The sequence below is a fragment of the Melanotaenia boesemani genome, chromosome 19 (assembly GCF_017639745.1).
Source record: "Melanotaenia boesemani isolate fMelBoe1 chromosome 19, fMelBoe1.pri, whole genome shotgun sequence".
NCBI lineage: Eukaryota > Metazoa > Chordata > Actinopteri > Atheriniformes > Melanotaeniidae > Melanotaenia > Melanotaenia boesemani.
The window spans coordinates 12,334,808-12,354,038 of NC_055700.1; the positions used below are offsets into that span (position 1 = coordinate 12,334,808).

At 38.5% G+C, this 19,231-nt stretch overlaps 2 protein-coding genes across 2 annotated transcripts; one reads left to right on the top strand and one right to left on the bottom strand.

The window, feature by feature from the left end:
- The first annotated feature begins 2,077 nt into the window (after positions 1-2,077).
- Positions 2,078-6,336, top strand: klf4 (Kruppel-like factor 4). Its single transcript, XM_041970803.1, has 5 exons — positions 2,078-2,348; positions 2,469-2,580; positions 3,250-4,129; positions 4,689-4,859; positions 5,268-6,336. The coding sequence occupies exons 1-5, from the start codon at positions 2,344-2,346 to the stop codon at positions 5,441-5,443; spliced, it is 1,344 nt and encodes a 447-aa protein (XP_041826737.1). The 5' UTR covers positions 2,078-2,343; the 3' UTR covers positions 5,444-6,336.
- Positions 6,337-8,465: 2,129 nt separating this feature from the next.
- rad23b (RAD23 homolog B, nucleotide excision repair protein) lies at positions 8,466-17,573 on the bottom strand. Its single transcript, XM_041970578.1, has 10 exons — positions 17,378-17,573; positions 16,621-16,702; positions 15,946-16,025; positions 14,535-14,716; positions 14,382-14,437; positions 13,179-13,306; positions 12,741-12,876; positions 12,486-12,613; positions 9,217-9,423; positions 8,466-8,998 (listed from the first exon to the last, which is right to left on the bottom strand). Exons 1-10 carry the CDS (start codon positions 17,441-17,443, stop codon positions 8,885-8,887), a joined length of 1,179 nt encoding a protein of 392 aa, XP_041826512.1. The 5' UTR covers positions 17,444-17,573; the 3' UTR covers positions 8,466-8,884.
- Between the last annotated feature and the right edge of the window lie 1,658 nt (positions 17,574-19,231).

Here is a 19,231-nt window from a genome sequence, read left to right on the forward strand (position 1 = left end):
CTGTACTTCCACACTCTTCATTAATAGGCATTACTATCTGACAGTAAGCCAGGGTGGGATCAGCCAGTAGCAGTTTTGCACGTTTCATTTTCAGTCTGGTCATGAAGCAGAGGTGAACGTCTCCGGCTCTGACTGCAGCTTTGAGTGCTTTTGGATGGGGGAGGAGCCTGCGGAAGCGCTGCTCATTGAGAAGAAATAAACGCTGAGAAGCAAATGTGAGAAGTAAACACGCATTTACTTCAGTCTCTAAAAAGTCTCCTATGTATATATATATATATATATATATACATATATATATATATACATATACATATATACATATATATATATATATATATATATATATATATATATATATATATATATATATATATATATACAGAATCGTTATGTGTGTGTTGTTCTGTGCTGAGATTATCAGAGCACACCACACAGTACGATCAGAACCGTTAAATGCCGGATTTTTTGACTTCATGTGAGGGTTCTCTAACAGATAAAAATCTTTTTGGATTTAGAAAGTCCTTATGTGTGTACCAGCCTTGTATGAGTGTGTTCTTTTGGACAGGGAAGGGGCCTGCAGCAAAGGACAAGGTTCAGACCACAGATGTTAAAACACAGAAGCTGTTCACCATGCATGGCAATGGAACCTGGATGAGAATGAAATGGAGGTACCATCATGGGAGGACCAGCCCCTGAATGGGATGTACCACCGACAGATAGCGGAAGTGTCGGATAAGAACAAGTCATACCAATGGCTAGAGAGAAATGGAATGAAGGACAGCACAGAGGAGCTAATCATGGCGGTACAGGAGCAAGTCTTGAGTACCAGGGCAATTAAGGCCCAGATCTACCACACCAGGCAGGACCCCAGGTACAGGCTGTTAAAAGAGGGCCCTAAAACAATCTAGCATCTTCCAGGCTTTCTGCAGTTTTTCCTTGAGTCCTTGGTATTTCTCCAGTTTCTCGATTTCCTTTTTCCTGATATTTCCATTGTTGGGGATGGCTACATCGATCACTACAGCTTTCCTTTGCTGCTTATCCATGATCACTGTCTGGTTGGTTGACTACCACCATTTTTTTTGGCCTGTATATGGATGTCTTACAGGATCTTAGCCCTCTCATTCTCCACCACGTTGGGAGGTGTTTCCCATTGTGACCTAGGGGTCTTCAGTCCATATTCTGCACAGATGTTTCTGTACACAATGCTGACTACTTGGTTATGGTGTTCCGTGTATTCTTTGCCTGTCAGTATCTGCTGTGAGATGCTGGATTGTTTCAGGGGCTTCTTTTAACAGCCTGCACACACACACACACACACACACACACACACACACACACACACACCCACACACACACACACACACATATATATATATATATATATATATATATATATATATATATATATATATATATATTGATAGATAGATAGATAGATAGATAGATAGATAGATAGATAGATAGATAGATAGATAGATAGATAGATAGATAGATAGATAGATAGATAGATAGATGTATTAAAGTTAAATATTGATATGCACTGTGGCTCTTGTAGAAATCCAGTGATGTAATCACAAAGTAGCTACCAGAAATACTGTAAAGTGACTGTCACCAGAAAGCAAAATTACATTAGATAAATAAAGTAGTTAAAAGAGAACAAATCATCTTTTACCTCTTTATGTGAGCCTGATGTTTTTATGTATCTAATAAAATTGGCACTTTTGGGCTTCCAAGTGTAGTGCACGCCTACAGGTGGCCCCACAGCAATAATAAAATAAATATTGGGTATTCGTGTGTCATTCTGTGTGAAGATGCGCTTCTTTAACCACATTTTACATAAATAAACGCAGAAAAGATTGGTACTGTTGCTATGAATCCAAACAAACCCTCTCTGCTTCACTTTCTTTCTACCCAGTTTGACCCCCCTCCCTCTCTCCGCCTTCCCCTCCCACTCCAACCACCTCCTTCGCCTCCTCCCCCTCCTCCCTCAGCTAATGTTTTTCCCGAACTCGTTGCCGGGCAACGAAGGCGTTTCCCTGTGATTTAAGGATACCTCTCACGCGGCTTCCTCACTCAGTTCAGACTGCCGCCGGTCTCTGTTCGGCAACAGGCGGGAGGGATTCCCCTGTTCGTCGCCTCTCAGTCTTCCCCTCAGAATTGCTTTTGCGTTAAAAAACAATCAATCTGGCTGCTTTTACCGGCGCGCCCATCAGCGGCGGCATGTCCTGGAACCAAAGTGCTGCGCGCGACGCGGAGCAGAAACTTTAAACCGGGGGATTTATTTAACAAAAAACTAGTGCAGCATTGGAATAATAGCCGGACTCTATACACTGTTTCTATCTGATGAGGTGAAACTTCTAATTACATCGTCTGACTGCTTAACATCTGTTTATGGAATATAGGAGACGCGCTCGCGCCTCCCGGATCACTTCGCAAGGATTTGCAATGTTTTTTCTGTGTAATTTCAGGCAGCCTCCAAATGACGTCGAGATGGCATTAGGTGGGACGCTTCTGCCATCCATATCCACGTTTGCCAGCAGCCCCACTGACAAGAGTAGATCCATAGGAAGTGCCAATCTAGTAAGTACCCCATGGTCACTTCTTATTGCATGCCAGATATCCATGGGCATCAAAGAATCTGTTAGTGGAAGTATGTATTATTTTTAGAGAGTGCTTGTTTTCCAGTGTAGCTCCCATGTTATTACTACAGTCAAAGCTTGACACCACGCTCTACTGGGGCGTGCACCAGTTTACACTGACTACTCCAGTAGGTATTCAGGGAGCATGGAGGCGGTGAAAGCACACATGGCGTGCAAAGCCACTCTACAGGAGGAGATGTTGATGCCAATTATTTGTTCAAAAGCTGCTAATTTATTGCAAAAATCCCTGATGGTTCGTTGAATGATCGTTTGTAAGGCTCATTGAATTTTCATCAAAGACCAGTTTTACTTACCTGTGCTACTTTTAGTGCTATCCTATGTAATATAATGGCTAATACAAATCAGTTTTCCAGGCAATGCAGGTTTCTGATTGAGATGCAAGTTGTCTTGTTTTGAACTCTCCATATTCAGGCTATTTTTCTCCATGAATTCATATGTAATTTTCTCTTCTGTTCAAAACTAGCACTATTTTAAGGTAGAATAGAACAAGCACACTGTGATTTCTTTGGTTGTGCTTTATAAACAGTAATGTAGCACAAACAAGCTGATTATTCCACTGCAGTCATTAATGTCTGTAACTTTCCTCTAGAAATGGAAGGAGGAGTTGTCCTGTCTTAAGAGATCCAGTGTGCCAGCAGGAAGTACCTGCCCTGACCCAGACCATCCCACTGCCACCAGCATAACAAGTACCAGCATGTCCAAGAAAGACGCAGATCCGGACTTGGACTTAGACTACGACTTTATTTTGTCCAACTCGATTCTTCAGCAACAACAGCAACAACAGCAGCAGCAACAGCAGGAGGATGCCATGGCATGCAGCTCTGCTCAGGCCTTGTCTCCTTCTCCTAGTTCTTTCTCTTCAACTTACCAACTTCCCTCTCCTCAAGACACTGCCAATGAACTGCTCTATACCATCCCAGACATCAGTGATGTTTCACCGTCTGGAGGCTTTGTTGCGGAGCTCATGAGACCGGAGTTAGACCCTGCATACCTCCACCCTACCAGCCTCCATGGCAAGTTTGTTGTCAAGACAACAATGGATATGGGAGAATACAACCAAGGCCTGAATGTAAGCAAGGCCTGTGTTAATGCAGTGTCGGACTCAGCTCCTTCACGTGCCTCACCGTCCTTTACATGCCACAGGATAAAGCAGGAGAACCCCAGTAACTGCACCATCTCACAGTCTATGGACCTACATCTGACAGGGGTAAACTCACAGGGCCGAGGAGGCCAGCAACATCAGCAGCGCCCTGGCCACCTGGATCTGCATGGGTTCTCCAGCGGAGGGCGTTCTATGACAGGCAGCAGGTTATCCTCATCCTCTTCCCTCTCCCCAGACCATCCTCTCAGCCGGGAGCACCAGCTGGGCCACGCCATCTCTCAGATCCCGCTACCTCCACAGGGATACCACCATAACTCCTCGCAGGGCTACCCTTCCTACCCTCAGACATCATCCATGCAGTACCCAGGTCATTTTTGCATTATTCAGAACTATTGTATATACTTTCTGTCCTTTTTAACAAATATGATTAATAAGATTTTCTACATTTCTACAAAAAAAAAAAAACATATCTGAAGATGTGAAATATTTTAACACAGAACAAATTAGACAATGTTTAGTGTATAAAAATATGGTTTATACAGCCATAAGGAGTTTATCTGTAACAATAACAATACAACCAGTGGTTCAAACGATGAAAAACATATAGCTTTCTCATTTTAAGGTGTCCAAATGACTGTAAGACGACATACACATTTGTTTTTGTTCCATAAGATCAATCCTGTTCATAGTTTTGAAACAGCCCCAATTATGTGATATATTTACAATAGGTGCTACTGTATAGTATTTTACATAACAACTGTATTTCAATCCAAAGACAAAAGCAAATATCTTAACTTATCTACTTATCTAAGGAGAGTGTTCTTTTTAGCAAAGCTGCAAAATACACTGAAATCCGTAATTTCTGTTGACATAGTAATGTGTTTAAGTAGAGTGATGATGATTCTGATGATCTTTTTACACCGCAGAGGCCCTCATGATCTCCGGCGTGGACTGCTTACCAGAGGAACCAAAGCCTAAGCGCGGTAGACGATCCTGGCCGAGGAAGAGAGTGGCGACCCACACGTGTGACTATGTCGGCTGTGGGAAAACGTACACAAAGAGCTCCCATCTGAAAGCACATCACCGCACACACACAGGTATGTGTTCTCTGCAGTGTTTCTGTCATCTTTTACATCCTGTGTCAAGCAGATCAAAGCTCAGGATATTCTCATTCACAAGTTATTTTTTTAGTTACAGTTGATCAGTTTTATTATTTTTTTACAGCTGAATAATCCAGTAATTTCAGTTGCACATAATGAACTTTTATGTTGAAGTATTGAGTCATGAATGGAGGTTAGTTGGGTGGGGGATGGGGTTTGTGTGGCCGGTGCGGTGAAACAGGTTGATACTGATCCCTGCTCAAACACAAACTCCAGGCTGATAGCTTTTACACATGAGCTGCAGGACAGGATGGACCTCTTTTCTCCTGAAGGTGGGGAAGCCTGGGCCATTTTAACCTCAGGGCTGGTGCTAACTGCTCTGTGTGCATTGTGTTTTCATCAAAGGGGAGAAGCCTTATCACTGCGACTGGGAGGGCTGCGGCTGGAAGTTTGCACGTTCAGACGAGCTCACTCGCCACTACAGGAAACACACGGGTCATCGGCCGTTTCAGTGTCAGAAATGTGACCGGGCCTTTTCTAGGTCAGACCACCTTGCTCTCCACATGAAAAGACACCTATGAGAATTGGTTAAAGGACCAGACAACATGACAACAACTTCAATATAAACACATGTATGTTTGCAAAACCCTGAACAAACTTGTGCACTACACTTTCAAAACCATAACTTGCCTTCAAGCTGGCATCAAGCAACAAGACAAGCTGTGGTGTTCATGGCTAAAAGAGCATTACTTCTTTGAGAGCCTTCTCTCGCACGTTGTGCAGGTGACTCGACAAGACCTTTCAGCCAGGGTTGTAAACTTTTTATGAAAGGGACCAAACTGGAATTTGTCTTATTTAACCGACAAAACTTGGAGGACCAGGTGCCAGCAGCTTTTAACTGGAAACGTCAGGGAAACCAGGAGCAACAAACAAAGCATCTCCAGAGGCCTTCTACCAAAAAAACATGCCATCACAGACTCTGTTAACTACACACTGTTCCTAATACTGTATTAATAAATACATATATATATTTATATTCATATTTCACCTGCAATGCCACTGATTTCAGGTACAATGTTAATTTATACAGAATGGTGCTCAGTAATTTTGAAGGTTTTTCTTTTTTAAATAAAAGGTACCAAAGATTAAGGAAATTAAGGGTGAATTGAAAAAGTGCCATATAGTTGTTCATGTTTCTTGGAAACCTTTCCACAATCTGACTTCAGGTGAACACTTCTCTTTTTAAATGGTGATGGCAATCTTCAATGCACTGCAGCTGCAAAGTGCAATAATTTATGAAACAGTCATATTTTTGTATTGAATGAGTAACTCTGAACAAAGATCTTTTTTGTTTATAGCCAGAATATGTAATATAATCTTGAATTTTGTAGATTTGTAAATATAAATGCTTTGTTATTGTTTTGTATTTTACAGTATGATAAAAAATAAAATGTATTTGAAATAAGAAAACCAAGACGACCCCAGTAATCTTCCATCATAGCTCCGAAATCGTTGTGAAAAGCAGATTTTTTTTTTTTTTAAAAGAAGCTGTATAATAAATGCCATGCATGTGAAGCCAAGTTTCCTTCTCATCAGTTACAGTGAGTGAAGAGTTCTCTTTTAGAGTAATGGAGGAGCATGTTTCAATGGCAGCAATAGCTCGGTCACCTAACACATAATATCCTCGTCCATAATGGTGGGACTGCCTCAGGCAAACTAGCACAATGTTGCCATTAAAAAGATTTTCCAAAGAAAATTCACTCCTACAATGTCCCGTTTCCGCGGGTTTCTCTTTCCACCTGTCAGGGGAAAGAAAGGGGAGGACAACTAAGTTACTGGTTGACATTCAAGGGTGACACCAGATCTGACTCTGAGCTGAAGCTCTCAAGTGGATGATATGAATAAAAACACACAAAGATCCTGCACAGGGACAAGGCTTGATAGGGTTCTGTTTTGTAATTATTATCATTACGTATCATCTTGCTAAGTACAGATCCATATTGTGTTAAAATCCTTATGCACCTATACTAAACAATATTTAATGCTCAAAATAAATCCAGCATAGTCTCTAACTTAATGTCCAGCAATGACTTAGTAAGATAATTTATTTCTTTGTCATTACTAATACTCCAGTCATTGCTGCTGAGCGGACAGCATGTAGGCGACTTTTGCTTCCTCAGAAATAAACACTGATAGCTGAATAACTTTTCATTTCCCCAAAAAAGTGAGCATGTTGTGTAAACTGTGAATAAAACCTAAATACAAGCCTCAATTTGAACATTTTGAATGTGCTGCCAGCAATTTATATTTTAAAAAAATGGTGAAAAAGATTTTAGGGCAAAATAGAAACATAAAAGAAAAATAATTAATGGAGCATCGCATGATTTGGCCAGTAGCAGAATTGTATATAAAAGGAGCACTGGAATTTTATACGAACTATTATCATTATAAAATTCAGAAAATGTGTATAAATCTCTGCATGCATTAGACAATGCAAAGCAATCTGAATGGTTGAGACATTTGGGTCCTGTTATAAACAGTCAGTACATTAGATATCTGTACACAAGCTCGGAAGAACTTGTGAAAGCCGCTGACAATGAACATATCCACTGAATACAAGCTAAGGGTCTACAATGGCAAGTAAAATACAACCTATAATAACATGATCCAGAAACACTGCAGCCTTCTCATTTAAAGACTGCCTGAGCTGATGTGAAAGCTGAATCCACTGATCAAAAGAGGAAAGGAACAACCAAGGCTAACTGTGGTGGTACAGGGAAACACGGGTGCACATTTCAAGGGAAACTTGCACCATTACAGTAATGCTGAGTGATATTTGCATCCCTCCATCTGGTTGCTGACCAAACGTCCTTCTAAAGTATGGCCTTGCTTAAAAATATGGTTTAAATATGTCGATCATTACTTTTCTTGTTAAAACTTTGGAAACATGGCACCAATGCTTACTGAAATGTTTACTTTTAATTTAAGAAGTTGCAGTTTTATAAAGATATTGTGATCCTTTTAACTAAATTAGTTTAGCTTTAAAATACTAGGCTATGATCTCTAATGGTTTGAAGTGTATACGAAAATGTTAATACCTCACAGACTACATTATTAAATTGAACAGTACAAACCAAGAAAAATAATTTACATTGATTAACAATAAGAGGGACAAAGGACATATCCTCAGTGAATTCCTAGACCCATGAAGTCAAATTAATAATTTCCTTGCAAATACCTGATTCAAGTCACACACCGTCAGACTGGCAGAGCTTAGTGATGAAGATTTTGTGGTCTGTGTTGCCCCCTATAGGTTCATTTAGTTGAGAGACATGTTCATCTCCTTAATCAAAAAACAGCACAGGGGGGACCTTCCAGTGGAAAAAAAGGTGAACTGAATCTCTGTGTAGATTTAAAAGTAACCATCTGATATTGTAAATGTTCTTTTTGTTATCTTTTTTTTAAGTAACAGCTGATCCATCTCACTTTAGTTTAGTTTTTTTTATGTATCAATTGCTGTTAAAGCATTTTTACAAAGCCTCTCCAATGACCTCAGACCATACCAATGAAGGATGTAAAACAGAAAAAGGGGTGATAAACACATTACTTGTTTTGTTCAACTTTATTTTTTATATTTCCATAAAGAATGCAGGAATACTGTTATAACCTCTTCGATTTACCCTGAATTTGACTCATTTACAATGTAAAACATAAGACTATTCCAAACCAAACTTAAAGTAAAAATCATGTTTGACTTAAATGAGAAAAGTTTAAAAAATGGCACAAAGTGAATTCTGATGCAAAAATTACAAGATTTTAATCATTGCCCTATTTTAACCTGTTGATGAACAACAGCCATCAGCTGATAATGATCCAGTGTTAACACAACAGTTGAATGTGAAAGTGGTGAATAAAATGTATTTTGGAAATTAAAAAGCTTATTGAACACATATATTGAACATCAGCAATCAAAAAAGAAAAAAAAAGAAAGAAAAAGCATGAAAACAACAACAAAGCTTCCTTCAATCATCATCAAAATTCTGTTGTAAAAGGAAGTTGGCAGCCAAGTTCTCGTTCTTCTCACAGGCAAAGTAGGCTTGTATAACAAGTCCCTCTGGAAATCCCAAAGCTTTTAGCTGGAATTACAGAAACAGAAGGAAGCCGCAAATTAGTCAAACCACTTTCAAAAGCAACTGGCAATGAGTTGTTCATGTTTAGGTTGGCTTATTTGTAAATATTAAAGACTTTAATTTTTGGGGGGGATCATCATAGAGACAAAGTTCCATCATTTTCCAGCACTTCTGGCAAAGATGCATTAATGGAAAAAATTAGACAGTGTTATGCTCAATCTCACCCTCTCAATGGCCTCTTTCTCCTGCGGCGTGACCTGGATATAGCTCATATGACTTCCACCAGCAGTATCACCTCCTATCCCTCCAGCTCCTCCAGCTCCTCCAGCTCCCCCTGCTCCTCCTGGCCCACCTCCCCCACCTGCTGGCACTGGATCAGGATTGGGCTCATTCAGCATCTGAATGAACTGCTCTTGGTGGTTGCTGATCTCCTACAAGGATAAATAAACAGCTTAGGAATTAGTTGTGTCTTTCAACCATACCAAATGAGGGAGAAACACTTGACAAACAGCATGAAAACAGTGATGGAGATATGACCTGTGTAACCACAGCTGGGTGGAAACAATCTAAAATGATCACAGTCAGCTCAAACAAATGCAATCGGGTAATTATTTAACAGTGACAGGGACATTATGGAGGTGTAGTTATTGTTAAACAGTCTAGTTAACGAAAACTAAGTTATTGTTTTCTGTATAATACAGTTCTCTCACACCAGGTGGAGGAATTTAGACAGACTGTTTCTTACTTTAGTTGTTTCAGGTTTGATGGCATTAGTTTTTATAATGGCCAGCCACAGGATTTCAGTGGAGCGGCAGTCTGGACTTTAACTGGGTCATTGCAACACCTTGATTATTTTCTTTTACAGACATTGTGCTGCAGATTTGCTGCTTTGCTTTGGATCATTGTCTTTTGCATGACCCACTTTTGTCGAAGCTTTAACAGGCACAGCTGGGCTCACATCTGATTCTAAATACACTGGCATACAGAGAAATTCATGGTTGACTCAATGGTCACATGTACAATATCATGTCTGACACAGGCAAGTTAGTCCATGCAGGGTCAACAGTATTTTTGCCATCACTTCTGGAGCGCAAGGGTCTCTCAGGACAAGTAGCTACAGCTTTTGGCCCTGTAAATATTCTTGGGGCAGACAGAACCACTCTGGTATGAAGTGGCATTAAAGGCAGGGTTTACTTGTGGGCGGAGAGAAGGAGACCTGATACGTAAGAACAAATTAAACAGTTCACAAACTCACAATTTGTCTGAAGCACAGACTGAACACCGTACTGGCTTTCTGAGGATGATGAACAAAAACAAATCGCCACCTGGGACACGGCTGCGCCCCTGAATTCAGATCCAGGGGATGAGTTTTTTTGTAATGTCTGTTATATCTACAAGGCATTTTATTCAGCAGCACATCTCTCCTTCTTGGCAATGAGGTCAGGTTATTGTAGCACATGTTCACGTCCATTAACCTAAAAACATCCACATTTTTAGCAGCTTTAACTTCTAGGCTTTACATGTGACTGAGCTTGTGTATACATCTGGTTATTATCAAGTGCACCTGTCATGTTTGTCGTGACAGGTAATTATGTATTTAAATTACTTTTGTTGTTTTTGTGCTTGGTATTTTAGTTGAATAGCGGCACACCATCTTGCTGTGATGGGCAATTAGACATGCATGCTTAAGGGAGTACCTACTTTGTCTGTACAGTAGTGTACATACAATGTTTGCAAATATGCAATTATTTACTGCTGCTGTCCATTGTGCGTAAACTGCGTGCAGTCCCACTCTCTGTGACTCTTAAGAGCAGCTTGGGTGCTACTCATTGTGAGTAAGTTATAGAGCAGAACTGCAAGTCCAGCAGCTTCACGATTTAAATGCAAATATGTATCAGATCAGAGCGTCAAGACCTAGGCTACAAGCACAGACTGGCAGATAACTCCAGCCTGCAGTGACCCAACAGTATAAACATTGTTTCTGGCTACGAATGCTTTGGTCCCGCAGCTACAAAACAAGCCTGAATAATTAGCACCTCCGAACTCGACAGCTATTGTGAGGCTTTTTCGCTCAAATGGTGTTTGTTTTGTTTTTTTTTTTCCCAAACCCGATGATGTGCATTTATAGGCCAAACTTTGGTCTCATCTGTCTAAAGGACACTGATCCAGAAATCTTGTGGTTTGTTCAGATGCAGCTTTACAAACTTAAGCTGTGCTGCCATGTTCTTTTAGTTAGAAGATAACTCGGTAGTTTGTTTTTTCTGAAGATTCCCAAACTAACAGACCTGTCAACTTGCTAGAATGCCCGCTCCTGGGAAAACAAGCAACTGTCTTGGATGGTTTCCACTATATAAATAATCTTCCTTACTCCTGACTGTTTAGAAAAATAGAAGATTTTTTGGCTTTTTTTTACTCTTCTTAGTAGCGGACATTCAGGCTAGTTCACCCCCAAACAGGCAATCACTGCTAGTGTCTTTCCTCCTTGGCATTGTTAACACACACCTGAATGCTCCAGACCAGCAAACTACCAAAAGGTAAACTTTAATTGATATTATCATGTTTACTAATGCAAATAATCAAGTCCATGTGATTTACAGCACCCTGTCAAACAAATGACACTGTCAAGGACTAGATGATTATTTTATTATTTCCTGATATGTAACCCTACTACTACTTTCTTTTCCAAGTGAATTTACCAGTCTGAACACACACCATATAAAACATGATTTCAGAGTTGTACTAAATGCACAAAGGTATGTAATTTCTGCACTTAGATGGGAAATCCATGCCCTATGTTTTGCCACATTCCCACAGATTTTTTAAATCATGCCCACGGATTTGCAACTGCTCTCTTCAGGGAACAAGAAAGTACGTAGGTGTGTGCATGAGTTCAGTGCTACTGAAAAGAGCCTGTTGTTTTTACACCCACAGATAAAGGCTGTTGTTGCATCAGCTCAGCTCAACTGGAACCACAACTGATGCGTAAAAACAAAACATAATACTACAATGAATGAAAAGAAAATATAAATGTGTATGATGATTAAGAGAGATATTGACTAAGTTTCTGGCTCCATCTAAATCTGCAGAACTGACTGTTTGGCTAAGAAAAACTGGAGATTTATTATACTAAATATGGACATTGGTTTAAGTTTATTTTAAGAGTAGAGAGTAGCTCAATCTGCAGAATTCAACTTGCAGCAAAATTTCAAGACACACTGTAGAAAGTTGGAAACTGATCGGGAAATCTAGATTTCAATTATGTTAGAACAAATTTAATTATGAAGTCAAAATTGTGTTCATGTTATGTTCATGGTTTAAAATTAGGAAAGCTATCACCGAAGCTTCATGAAATAATCATTGGTGATAAACCTGTGACGCTTAAATTAAACTTGTGTGAAATTAGTGGAGTGTCCCTAACAGTGCAAACATCGTAAGTATATTTATTTAAATTTCAATACTGTCATTATTTAAAAACACTCTGTCAGATCTTCACCTGCAGGAGCTCTGGGTTCTCCCTGCCAATCTCCTGCAGCAGGGCTGGAAGCAGGGCAGCATTCTGCTGGATCAGTTGGCGCATGACGTGGAACTGAGGCTGATTTCTAAGGAAGCTCAAGGGATTATCTGAAAGTATGAGTCAGAAAGAGTGAGCAGCAAGAAGCGAGAAAATGGGCTCAGGAAGGATTTTTAAAGAGACAAACATTTGTTCAGAAAGGCACCAGTAATACTGGGAACAGGGTGGGCCATTTACCTCCCCCTGCACTTGGTGAAGAGCCAGTGTTGGCAGGAATACCAATGCCACCAGCAGGTGCAGCTGGAGCTCCACTTACTGGAGGCGCCGCCGCATCCGGTCCTGTTGCTGCGCCCTGATCTCTGCCTGGGATTCCCTGTGGAAGAAGTGACAAATTAGACTAAATAAAATGTCACATAAAATGAACAAGCTGAGGCATCACAAGTTCATTTAAAATTAAGAACTGCTTGTTTACAAAACTTCAGGAGCATGCAAACACTTTCATTATTCAGGAAGCAAACTTGAGTTCTGTTATAAAGTGCAGTACAACCTGTACAGGAATAGTAAACCATACGATTGCCAAAAGCCGCACAGGGGGATTGAATGCGTCAAGTTATGAACCAACCCAGTAAACTGCTCTGAGGCACATTTGTTTTGATCAAAGACAACTCCTCTTACTGAAAGGAGGTATTCCACAGCTCGGTCGGGGTTGTTGAAGCTTGCTCTCATAGCTGCCACCACCTGCTCCCGCTCGTAGCCCATGAGCATCATCTCGTTTACCATGGTATCATATGATGAGCCTGTCACTAAAGATTAGGACAAAACATGTTCACACACACACACACACACACCAAGACAAGATATGTTGGGGGTAGTATGACTAAAGAGTCAATGCTTCTTTCTTGAAGCTCAGTCCTCTGTCAACTACCTCTAAAGGAAAGAAAATTAAGAACTTAAGCCAAATTACAATCATAAAATGTCTATTATTCACTTACTGTAAATCACACTGTACACCAGGAAAACAAATGTTAATAATGGTCAGCAGTTTTAAATTTTTTTTTTAATTCTTTTAAATAATGTCATTCACTGCTTTCAGCATCAATGCTTTAAATATTTTTAAAAAAATGGATACATGAATCCTGATAATTACAATCTATGGGATATAAGCAAAGAAATATTTATATAGTTCAGGGCAAAGAATACTGTGTTATGTGGTTTTATCTGAGCTGCCTGAACTACATTTATTTGAAAAGGGACAACAGGTTAAATGTAAATGTAACTAATTTAGCCAAAGGACTGATTTGCATCAGCAGTCCTTTTGCTTGACAACATTAGGCTTCCAAAAGGAAAAATAACACACATCAATATAACTGAATCTTAATAAGTTATTTCTTCACGTTATGATGAAAACTGATTTATTGTGGTATATAATTTCACTGATGTGATGCTCTGAAAAATACAGCCTGGTTAAATGTAGCTTCCCTGTGTGAGACTACACAGTCTCCTTCTGTTGCAGCTCTGATACAGACTTGACAATTCAACCAGAGGAGGGGAGGATGCATAATTTTGTAAATTAGATGTTTTTTTTTTCCTAATGACATTTTCATTAAGTATATGAATATTCACCAGAAGTTACAGGAGGTGAAACTAAATTAATCAATGACTTCTATTTACATAATAGCCCAAACACTTATGCATTACAACACTCAGGATTAAGGCAATGCAAAGGTCATCATTAGAACATGTACAGGAAATGATCAAATATTCATGACAAAATTACCTTAACAGACCCATGCTTATATTACTTCTCAGAAACAAATAAATGATATATAAATGTGTAATGATAAATTAAGACATTGACTTTTACAGATAACGTCTTACCTAGAGTTGAAACAGCTTCATTGATCAAGTTTGTGTTGGTTGAAACCTCCGAACTTCTGCAAGACAAACAGACCTGGTGAGGCGTGAGCTACATGTCATTTTTCCAGACAGGATGAAATCAAATAAATACTAAAAAAAAAAACACATTTTTACCCAACAGGGGTGGAAGAAGGTTCAGCTGTCGAAGATGGTTTCTCCTCTGGTTTGTCGTCAGTAGAGGTGCTCTCTGCTGGTTTGTCTGAACTGGTGGATGAAGCGGGGGTTGTCGCAGGAACTGTAGTGCTGGGGGCTGAAGCAGCTGGTGGAGACTGTGGGTTGGCTGAGGCTGTTTTAGGCTGCAAGACAAATGTCAAGTTATAAAACATGGTTACATCTGTCATTTTCCACTATGCTGTAATCAAAATACTGACTTTGGGTCATACTTTACTTTTAATCATCTGCCTTGCACAATGTCTAAGTTATAATGAAGAAATAGAGGCCATTAAACACTTCAAGTTTGTAATTATACATGAAGAAACATGCTTGAGTTCACTTCATTATAGTCTGTTTGCACCTACAGAACACTTTCAAATGCTGTTTTGTTTTCTGTTTCAATCTGAAAATTTTAGGAATCTACATCTACAGATGTGAAATCCATCTTAAGAATTTTTATTTTATCAAATGTTATACTATGTTTACATCAGAAGAGTATGACAAATAAAGAAATCTGCCCCTTCGACAGCTCTACAGTATTACAGTTACACGCATACAGCAGTTTTAAGGATGAGCACAAATCAACCAGAAAACAAATGCCACATCATGTATATATGCATGAGAGAGTGTAAACAGGAAGCACTGGTTGCCTAGTTGCAGACAATAGTTGGTAGGAAGAACAGAGACAGTGAAAAGATTTGGGATTACAAAACTTCAACAAAATTAATTTGCAAAACCTACCCTGCACTTTAGGTCTCTGGAAAAATGCAAAATAACCTGAGCTGAAATAATCTTAAATCTCTCAGAAAGAAAAGCCCTTACAAATTTAAGTGCAGGGTCAAAACACACCCTAATACAATTATAAATTGACAATGCTGGTGGAAAAAAAGATATGCAACCCCTTGAGTTTCAAACTTAGATGTGCTTTCAAAAGTTTATGTTTAACAGGGAATCTTAAAACAGTAATGAGAATACTAGGGGGAAAAAAGCTCAGAAACATGTAAATGAAATAGTTTTTAAGTAGGAATAATAATAATAATAATAAAACACGCTAAGTGAGACAATGCCTACATGATGATTTGGAACAACCGAGTTAAAAAACATGGCATATCTCGCTTTTCTGCAGCAGTCAGGTATGTGTACCCAGAGCCAGACATAGACAATAATCACTCTGAGTACTACTTGTTCCTGTGCACCAGGAAGGATTTCCAACAGCCTTAGAGAGACATAAGTGGAAGACAGTGGAAAGAAGGTCACAAATCTGTTAAGGTTTGGTATTAAAGGACATTATGTTCTACTTGTGGAGAAAAAAGAGAGATGATTTGACAAAGATAGTCTGCAATTTAAAGAAAACCATTTCTAATTTCCAAACCTTTGTCACCATGACGACAACAAAGTTCTTCTCATCGATTTTGTATTCCTTAAGAGCTGTGTCATCGCTAAGGATTTTACCTGCAAAGAAAGAGAAAAATAGGCCATAATTTAACTGGCTTTATCTACCTTGTGGGATAAATTAATGGACAGCATCACTGCATTATTTAACAGAGATTTACTGAGCTGATAAATCACCTACTGTATATTATGTACATTTCTGCTGATCAAGCAAAACTCATCTAAATGCTATGGAAAACAGCCATTTACAGTCTTTAAAAAAAGATAAATCAATATGTGTTAAAGTTTACAAGATTATCAGGCAACCAGAACACAGATGGAAGTATATGCTATAACTAAGATCACATTCATTAAAATATGACATATTGCCTGCTAATTGCTGGGATAGGCTCCAGCCCTCCCATTTCAACCCTGATTTGGACTAAGCGGTATAGAAAATTAATGAATGAAAAGCTGACATAAGATGACAAAAGGGGAAGAAAATCTCAGGAAAACACAAGGCACATTTCTCTCTAAAAGCTAGAACCAGGCTAGAATATAGGCTGGATTTATTTTCAAGTAATAATTTATACATAAATTAAATTAATTATTTTCAAAAAGTGTTATAAAGAACTTGATTTGAAGGGAGTTTATTAGAAGTAAGAACACATCATACCAGCATATATAAGTTTCTGGCCTGCAACTGAAAAATTGTCCTTCCCCTTCTCCTGTTCAATCCTCTCCTTTAATGTTTTCACCTGTGAAAGAAATCAAACCAGTTTTATTGAAAATGACATTTATTTCAAGGTCCTAAACAATAAAAATCAATAAGCTGTGCAGAAAAACTGTATGTTCTGCCTTTACTACATGCATAGTCATAGTTAGGGTTAAAAATAAAGTCCAAAGTGTACTTTACTGCCCCTATAATAAAACTGGAGTTTAACAAACATGGTGCTTCTCACTGTAATTTTCCCAATCCAGAATTCTAACCAAATACTCAAGTTAAACCTAAGTTTCTCATATAGTTAAGCTAATTAAATCAATTTCCTGATTTTAAGTAGAGAAACACAAACAACAAATGTTTAGCTAACATAACCGTAAGCATTTATCGAAAGTTAAAGTTGAGGGTTAAATATGTCTTCCATATTGTAAAATCTACACTCACCTAAAACCATATGCGGGCTCCGGCTAACTGCTGACAATACTAACCACTTTTCTGGCCAATATTACCTGAATCACACCAATCATCAAGAACTGAAACTCAGAAATATTATTTAATAATCCGAATAATGAGATATCGAAAATACATGTGTCGTGTTTTCGCAAATTTAGCTATCGATCGTCTATAATGAAATAACCAAAAACTGTACTCCGTTCCAGCACATAACCAACTCCCACTCCACCCCCTTCATAAATGTTTCTTTAACTCTCACCGTTTCCTCTTCGTCGATATCGATTTTGAACGTCTGTTGTTGTAAAGTCTTCAACGTGATCTGCATGTTGTCGGTTGAGTGTTGACCTCCTGGCCTGGTTAAATCGGGTAAATCCAACTTGCAAGAATCTTAACTGTTTTTCGTTGTATCATTACAAACTGTCAGCCGCCATGACTATTCGGTTGTCTTCTTCTACGCAACATAACCTAGCTCTAGCGCTCCTAGTGGACAGACCATGAACAACATGGAATTAAAAAAAAAAAAAAAAAAAAAAGAGGCTTTGCAAGTGAAGTCTTGTCTTAAATACTGCAGTTAATAATGAAAGAGATTTAGTTAAAAAAAAAAAGTAAAAAAATGTCTGTAGAAAAACAGAGATGTCACATCATTAATTTTGCTTTGGAAGTCGTGTTAGCAACATTTATAGTATTTATATATGTATGCCTAAATAAATAAATAAATAAATGAACAGAATCCAAAGCAAAAGTTTAGCAGTATCAGGGGTTTAGAGTTTGTTTGGTGACTGTGACTAACTTGTTTATTTATTTATTTATTTATTTATTTATGCCGATGCATTAGAAGCTGCAAGGACAAAATTATCCCTATCTCCCCATAGTGAGATATATCACTTGTTCCTTTTTCTATTTCTGAGATTTCCTAAAAATTTAATTAAAATCAATCTTCATATACAGAATTTATATAAGGGGCACATATTCTATCATATTCTATTAGTACCAATATAAAATGACTATTAAATAATTTTAAATGAAAATTATTCTTAAAAGTATAGAAATTAAAATTAAAAAAAGGCTGGATGGGAGGGTCTATCTATCTATCTATCTATCTATCTATCTATCTATCTATCTATCTATCTATCTATCTATCTATCTATCTATCTATCTATCTATCTATCTATCTATCTATCTGTCTGTCTGTCTGTCTGTCTGTCTATCTGTCTATCTGTCTGTCACCTCTTTCAGTTGTCCATGTTTAGGCCTTCTTAGTTTACACCTCTAGTACATGGTGAATTTTACGGTAAGCCCCTTTTAAGATCCTCATTACCTCCACCAAGACAGAAGTCATGTATTCAGTGGCATTGGTTTGTCCGTTTGTCTGTCTGTCTGTTAGCAACATAACTCAAAAAGTTATGGACAGACTTTGATAAAATTTTCAGAAAATCTCAGAAATTGAATAAGAAACAAGTGACTGGATTTTAGGGGTGATCTGGGTCTCCTCTTGGATCCAGGATATTTTTTGAGGATTCTTTACTGGAGAGATAGGAATAATTTTGCCGTTAGAGCCCAAAATCACTGGGGAAAAATATTTTAAAAAATACAATGGGTTGGCAGAGGTCTGTGCTCTCTGAGTGCTTCTAGTTTGTAGGCTTGTGTTACAGGCAGTGGTGAATACACAGGAAAGGGTTTCTTCTGACTTTTCCATGAAGTTCATATTTGTGCTGGTGTCACGTCTACACAACAAAATTCTAATTGCATTTCTGTCTTGTCAGCTGTTCTGATAATGGTTAGGGATATGTTTATGTCACAATGGAACCATGAAACAACAGAAATTGATTTTGGTCTTATAAATCATGATTTCCTTTACTTTCTTTCTTTTATTTCCTGGGAAACCTTGATTCCTGCTATTCACGTAGATATTATGTTGACAAGAACGTCTACCTCAAAATTGTTACAAACCCTGAAGACCCGTTGAAGACAGTATTATTATTATTAGGAGGTTATACACCCTGCCACACTGTCAGAAGCTTAGGAATTGCTCAGGAGTGGATTGAGTTGGGTTGTAGGACTGTTCTACTGTGCATTTCAAGGTGCTGACTTTGTCTCAAAATTTCCAAGTTCT